The sequence below is a fragment of the Phalaenopsis equestris genome, unplaced genomic scaffold (assembly GCF_001263595.1).
Source record: "Phalaenopsis equestris unplaced genomic scaffold, ASM126359v1 Scaffold233881, whole genome shotgun sequence".
Taxonomy (NCBI): Eukaryota; Viridiplantae; Streptophyta; class Magnoliopsida; order Asparagales; family Orchidaceae; genus Phalaenopsis; species Phalaenopsis equestris.
Window position 1 is genome coordinate 142,911 of NW_018251812.1, and position 7,898 is coordinate 150,808.

At 32.2% G+C, this 7,898-nt stretch overlaps 1 protein-coding gene across 1 annotated transcript in view; it reads right to left on the reverse strand.

Annotated features, from left to right (window-relative positions):
• Positions 1 to 6,196: 6,196 nt before the first annotated feature.
• Positions 6,197 to 7,898, reverse strand: part of LOC110038794 (la-related protein 6A-like) — a 36,781-nt gene continuing 35,079 nt past the window's right edge. The window contains exons 7-11 of the mRNA XM_020743695.1: positions 7,456 to 7,503; positions 7,302 to 7,370; positions 7,118 to 7,228; positions 6,730 to 6,823; positions 6,197 to 6,589 (exon numbers count right to left, since the gene is read on the reverse strand). Of these exons, the coding sequence (XP_020599354.1) occupies positions 6,465 to 6,589; positions 6,730 to 6,823; positions 7,118 to 7,228; positions 7,302 to 7,370; positions 7,456 to 7,503 (447 nt within the window). The 3' untranslated portion in view covers positions 6,197 to 6,464. The remainder of the gene's footprint in view (positions 6,590 to 6,729; positions 6,824 to 7,117; positions 7,229 to 7,301; positions 7,371 to 7,455; positions 7,504 to 7,898) is intronic.

Here is a 7,898-nt window from a genome sequence, read left to right on the forward strand (position 1 = left end):
ACAAGCCAACTCCACATCAATTCGACAGCTCATATGCACTGTCATCTATGCACTTCACACCACTAATTGCATTAACAACTACCACTACACATGAATCAACCACCACAACCACAACCTGCGACCAACCTTGAGCCGTCAGCCACCAAACAAGAATGCGTCAAAGGAGAAGGTAAAGAGAAGGCATAACCCTAGTGATGAACGAAATGGGTGAAGAACATCACAGTCATTTTTTCCATGTGTTGAAGAAAAAATCGCCGAAGTAGGAAGGATAGGAGTAGAGAAAACATCACACTCGAAAAAATCGTAAAGAACCCTCAAATCTGCGATTACAAGAAGAAAAATGCTCGTTATACCTCAGATCTGTCGAGCGCGGGGCAACGAAGCAAGAGGACGAAGGAGAGCCGCAAGGGAACTCGTTAGGGCTGAAGAGAAACGAAAGGGGTAAGCGGGACAATGGGTAAGAGGAAAGCGGGGACTGCGGCCTAATATCGCGACCGCGGATCGATCCGCTTCGCCAAAAATTTGTCGCGAAACGCCGAACCAAACGCCGGAATGCGGGACGAAGCCGCGGTCGCATGCCGCGCCGCGCAGCAGAAGCCGAACCAAACAGCGCCTAAGTAGTGTTCTCAGATAACACCAGGAAGATTACTAAAGGAGTATTAGTACTGGCTCGAAGTAAGAAAACTGACATACTATATATGACTACAGGTTTACTCAGACATGAACACATGAGTCAGAGGTGCATTATGGGGAAGCAGAAGAAAGTTTCCTAAAAAGTGGCAGATTGTCAAAGGCAGGAAAACCAGATCTTGTACGGACAAGTGGTGGAGAACTAAAGAGCTATGAAGAAATCTTGCAAAATGAAAATTCGAGCAAGTGGGAGCTGACAGAACTTCCAACAGGGAAGAAAGCATTACACAACAAGTGTGTGTATCGGATGAAGACTGTGTTTGATGGCAGTAAGAGGTACAAAACTGGACTTATTGAAAATTGCTTTCAGCAGAGGCAGGATATTGCCCACGTAGTGGGAGTTATAAGCAAATACAAGAGTAACCTAAGAAAGAGCTTGGTGGTACAAGACTACGTTGACGGTGATATGTCAATTAAAAGTGTTACTTCCTGATGCACGTGAATTAAGATTTTCACAACAAATAAAATCAATAAATACTTACCCACCATTCAAACTTCCTTCTTTTTGTTGGATTAAAGGGCATTTCATTAACATCAGCTAACTTTTGCAATAAAAGGCATGTCGTTCAATTTTCATCATCATAATATTTAATTAAATTAAATTATGAATTTTTCTAATTAGGAAAAACATTCAAAAATATTTATTTTCGTGATTCTCTATCTATTTTTAAGAGTTTATAGATTTGAAAGATAGATATGAAGATTATCAGTCGTACCAAGAATACACATTTTAATTAAATTGGCTAAAAAAAAAATTTAAGTTGACCATTCTAATTACCAACTGTCTGATGCATGTGAATTAAGAAAACAAACCAAGATTTCATTTTTTCAAAAAAAAAAAAAGGTTATTAACCTCGAAACGATTAAATAACTTCAAATGGATCGCTTTGGACTAGTTGCCCTTAAAAGCTTAGGAGGCAATAAGTTTGGATATGCAATTATGGATGAGTACTCTATGTTCACATGGGTCATGTTCATAGCTATTAAATGTAAAGCTTCAATAGAATATAGTCTATAAATTTTGAAAATCGATGGAAAGGTAAAGAGTCTTGATTAGGTGTCTTATGAACATTTATGGGGTAAAATTTCTAAACAACAGATTTGCGTCATTATATAAAATATAGTTATTCAACTTAGCTTTTTAAGGCCCAACAAAACTCAACAAATGGAGTAGTTGAATGCATGAGGCCTTCGAGATATGACACGAGCAATGTTAAGTGAGTTCAAATTATCAAAATAGTTAACTAAAGTGATTGGAATGGCATGTTATGTAACAAATATTATGAATGAGAGAGAATTTATCAAGAAGACCCTTTTGAGATTTGGAAAAAAAAAAAGATACATAGGGTATCTTGCTGTTTCATGCTTATGATTTGAAAGAAAAGGTTGAGAAACTTTGACAAAAGATTAGATAAGGAATTATAAAGTATTGTAAAAAAGAGCCTTAATTGTAAAAAAGTAAATATATGCTATATTTGAAAAATAAAAATAAAGGTTAACAAGAAAATAAGAAAGAAGATGAAACAACTAATAAAAGCAAGAGTAAATTTAAAAGAGCCATAAGGTAATAGACTGATTCATTTACTCTTGAGTTGGCTGAAGTGTGGAGCTATATCTATAGTCATATAAAGAAACTTAGTATTTAAGATCCATGTCAGATAATTAGGATTAGAAACACATTTAGAAAAAAAATTGATCTCATTACAATACTATCTGAAATAGAGCTAATTAGTACTGAAAAAGCATTACTACTAGAGCATTGCGATTGCAAGAAGAGTTAAATTTATTTATTAAAAGTAATATATATATATATCCCCAAATCAAATAGTTAGAAAAGAGGAAGAAGGCCAAAGCCAAGATGTAACTGGAATTAAATGAATAAATAAGAATGACGCAAAAAACTCAGGTATTATAGTTTAAAAAATAAGGATGGATTAGTCTCACAAGGCTTTGAACAACTTGAAGAGATAAACTTTGGAGAGTTACAAATTATTAGATTATTTTTATCAATTAGATGTTCTAACGATATAAATGTAAGTTAGAAGTGTATTTTTAAATGGTGTGATAAAACATAAAGTGTTTGTAGGCAGCCATGAAGATTCATTGATTACACTCAATTTGACTATGAGTAAAATGAAAAATATAATTTATGAACTCAAACAAATACCAAGAGCCTAGTATGAAACGTTAAATGTCTTTTTGTTCATGTTAGGATTTACCACAACTAGTCACTACATTACTTATTAAGAAAGGAGAAGATGAAGAGATAAAATATGGGGAGTCATGTGCACCAACAACTAGGTCACAAATTATTAGATTATTTTTATCATCCACATGTTACAGCGATACCAAATGTAAGTTAAGATTGTATTTTAAATGGTGTGATAAAACGTAAGTGTGTGTAGGCAACCACAAAGATTCATTGATTATGCTCATTTAGACTATGAATAAATTGAAAAATGTACTTTATGAAGTCAAACGAACACCAACAGCCTGGCATGAAACATTAAATGCCTTTTTGTTCACTTTAGGATTTACCACAGCTAGTCATTACATTACTTATTAAAAAGGAGGAGATGAAGAGATGAACTTTAGGGAGTCATATGCACGAGCAACCATGTTACAAACTATTAGATTATTTTTTTCATTCACATGTTATAATGATACCAATGTATGTTAAGAGTGTATTTTAAATGGTGTGATAAAACAAAGTGTTTGTAAGCGACCATGAAGATTCATTGATTACGCTCAATTAGACTATGAATAAATTAAAAATTGTATTTTATGAACTCAAACAAACACAAAGAGCCTAATAAGAAATGTTAAATGCCTTTTTGTTCATTTTAGGATTCACCACAAATAGTCACTACATTACTTGTTAAGAAAGAAGCAGATGTAAATGTAAACTTTGGGAAGTCATGCACCAACAACTAGGTTACAAACTATTAGATTATTTTTCATTCACATGTTATAAAGATACCAAATGTCTGTTAAGAGTATTTTTAAATGGTGTGATAAAATATAAGTGTTCGTAGGCAACCACAAAGATTCATTGATTATGCTCATTTAGACTATAAATAAAATAAAAAAAGTTCTTTATGAACTCAAACAACACCAAGAGCCTAGTATGAAACCTTAAATGACTTTTTGTTCATTTAAGGATTTACCACAGCTAGTCACTTTAAGAAAGAAGGAGATGACATATTACTCCAAATTGCAATTATAATGAGTAAAAAAATAGAAATAAACATGATGAAAGAAATTATCTTCCTTTATAAAATGCATAAAGAAAGAAAAAAGTACTCATTTCACAAACAATGCATATCAATGATCTAATCACAAGATTTAACAAGAAAAAAGTACCTTATCGGCCATTCTACAAGCCTTAACAAAGATGAAAAAAGGAAACAATGGAGTCGACACTAAATAAGGGGACTTTAGGTTAGTCATTATATGTGAGAATTAAAAGCTAATGGCATTATATTTACAGTTGATCCTTGTGTTAGATTCTACGCTAACCGAAAGAATCCCTAAATTTAAGAATTTTTAGAAACTAATTAATAATCCAAAGTCAGGTTTACAAGGCGGCAGGAATAAAGATTCATGCGAACATATAGACTTTTTCTTATACAAATTATGCAAAATTCAAAACAAATATAAAGAGAACTTTAAGCAGCTATCAATTTTTAGTACTTTATGGTTGTTGGTATTAGTTGAAAATAAAATTTCTTAGCTTTATCCGCTGCAAAAACAAAATTTGCTGCAATAGACATCAAGACTGCACAAATACTAAGGCTATGATAAAAATTAAAAGATCATGAAAATAGACTCCATATTTCACTTAATGCATCAACACAAAGGTAATAAATTTATGAAAAAAATATAATTCGAGGCTCTCAAACCAAATATATAAAGATTTGACATTATATTATACAAAACACGTGTAGGTGACAGAAAATATACAATTGTATAACTAGTCAGCATCAATCATCACTACACATATTATTACAAAAACCTATAGCTGAAGATCACATTTGCTCGCTTAGATAAAAACTGAGCTTGATCCATCATGAATTAATTTGGCTCACATTTCAATTTATTTTTATTTTTTTATTTATCAAAATGATTAGAAATGTCAGTTCCCATTTTTGTTTTCTTAATTTTAAAAAACATCAACAATAAAATTGGAGTATTTTATTTTATTATTTTTCCCTTTTTCCTTTCAAACAAGTTATAGATTGATTCAACTCTCAACTGCCGCTTCTACAAAGTACCTATGTTGCACATCTTGGGGACACGTATAGGATACGACACGGACTATGAGCACCACTGTTATTCAAAATATGACACGGACACACGTCGGACACGCCATTATAATAAAAATTACTAAAATTATGTGTATATTAAATAAAAAAATGAAGGGTTAATAACATGCCCATAGATATGTCTTTAATTTATAACATGCAAAATGCAAAAATAAGAGCATATATTATCTTGTAATACATCAAAATTTAACCACGTTAATTCATTAAAAGAAATAAAATGATAATTGGCTTCTTTGACATGTACTACTAATTCATAGTTCAGATTCACTATCAACATCATTAAATATTATAGATTCCAACTCTAACTCATCAAGAGAAAGGTTTGCAATCTCCAAAATTCTTGTATCATCGAGGGTCTCAAATCCATCTCCTACAACTTCCCACATCTTATTATCACCTTCCATATAATTTGAAACATTTTTTGATAACAAATATATATTAGTATGCACATAAACTAAATTTTCTGCTCGTGGATTTATTTTGTTCCTCTTTATCGAAGGAAGAACCGATGAAGATGCTGGATCCTGGACCGACTAGACACGAGTCAAAAATCTCAAAAGCTAAAATAATAAAACATAAAAACTAATAAAAAATAACTAAGAAGTAATAAATTAAAAAATAATAACGGCGCATCCTCTTTATTCCAGATTTTGCAGTTTTTACATACACACCACTGAATTCTTATTTATTTACATTTCTTACACCTAAATTTTGATTTTTATATTTATGCCACCCAAATATTCCATATCACATTTAAATATATAAATCAAATCAAATAAAATACTTGTGTTAATTTTTATACATATGTCCGGTGGCATATATGAAAAAATTAAAATTTTGATGTCAGATACGTAAATAAATAAGAATTGAGTGGCATGCATGCAAATCATTCCTAAATTTTATATTTTTTTAGTTTTAATCTAAAAAAAAAAATTTCAATTTTTTTTTATTCATTGATTTAAGACGCGCGCCAGAATTTAGGACACTTGTGTCTGACGCTTCCACTTCTTTTAATATTATTTAATATGGACACTTTTGTGTTGTGCCTAATACGTGTCTCAACTGTGTCCGTGTCCGCTACGTATCTGACACTGCACGACTCCTTAATTAAAGGTGTCTGTGCAACATAGCAAAATACCAAACATATTTTATTTGAGCAAAACAAAATGCAAAATAAAATAAAAAACAAAAACCAAAGGGATCCCAAAATGCTTCTAAGCAACAATTCAAGTTCTCCCAACACCTTAATTACATAACACACCATCCATATAATTGAAACCACATTTCGAAACCATCCATCACGCCTAACTAACATAGTAAAATTTATAGAAAATAAATAAACATGCTTCCAGATAAGATACGAAGTGCAAACAAGAAGAACAGAGAATGTGGACTCCTCTGAAGAAGTGAAAGGGAGATAAAAACACGATCATACCATGATGGTTGCGATCAAGTTGAGATTGGTCTTCCGCGCCCCATTGTGAATCCCCTCGTTCCATCCGGCATCTTTGGTCCAGTAAATGGCTTACTAATCATGCCTTCAGCGTCAAAACCAGCTGGGACATTCCTATGACCTAAATCAAGAGCAAACTCACTAAAAATATTTAGTGACTGAATGGGATACTATCAATCAGCACATATCAACAAACGCCTAATTTTAATATATGAATAAATAATTAATTAAAAGATCAAAGATAATGAAAAAAGTGATCACCTTGACCGTTGGTTGGTTGCTGGTGGTTGCCTCCGCCTCGACCTCTGCACCTATTCCTCCGCCCACCCATACTTTCATTACAATTATCGTCTTCCTAACATGAGACAACACATAAGTTTTAGACACAATTTCATAAAGAAAACAAAAGAAGAATGTTACAAGTAAAAGAAAATTTACATGCATGCAAAACAATTCTTGTATATCTAACATCTAATTTTCCTATTTATATTTATAAAACATTGGTGAATTAAAATTATACATGAAAATATCTATTTCACTTTTAAAATGTAAAATGAAAGTTTAGGTTTAGATATATAAATGCATAAAAATTGTGTGGTATGTATATAAACGCCCCCAAGCGAAAATAGAATAGAATAATTTAACAAACCTCCTTGTCTAATCCGTTTTGGTTCAGCGCAGGTATTTCCAATGCTTCAGCTCCATTATTTTTTACCAAAAAGACATTTTTCCGTGTTTTTTGAGCAAGCCCATACTTTTCCTGAAAAATTGCGGAAAGTGAAGTGTGACCAGATGTTATGCAGGATAAAAATGGAGGATAAGATTATATGTACCATTCTTTTAAGTAAAATCTGAACTCGCATGCCATTCCTCCAATTCATTTCATCATTCAGTGACGAAACCTTCAGCCAGAATGAAGAGATCATTAGGGAGAGCACAATATGAAATGAGCTTAAATAAGACATGAAATGAAAATGTGATACGCACGGCACTCTCTGCTGCCTCAACAGTGTCATACACAACAAGCGCATGGAGCTTCAAAAAAAAAAAGTTCGTAAAATCAGCAATATAGATTAAACGTCAAAATAACATTACATGTATGTTAGTTTCCATCTGAGGCAGGTCCAACATCTAATAAGCTGAATTTATAGGTTAATCATCAACTAATCATGATTTTAAAAATCGAACCAGACTGCCTGGTTGTCGGTTTAATTGAGGTCCAAAACCGCTTCACACAGAATCAATGATTTAATCGATGAACCATGCTGATTTTTTGATCGACTGCTTGGTGTTCTACTACCGATCAGTTTTTTACATCTTAATTTTAATCAGATGGCTTAGAAATAAAAAAAAGACATTTACATACACACCACACATTTATTATATATTTACATATCAAACACTTAATCTTTTATTCATATATATAAACA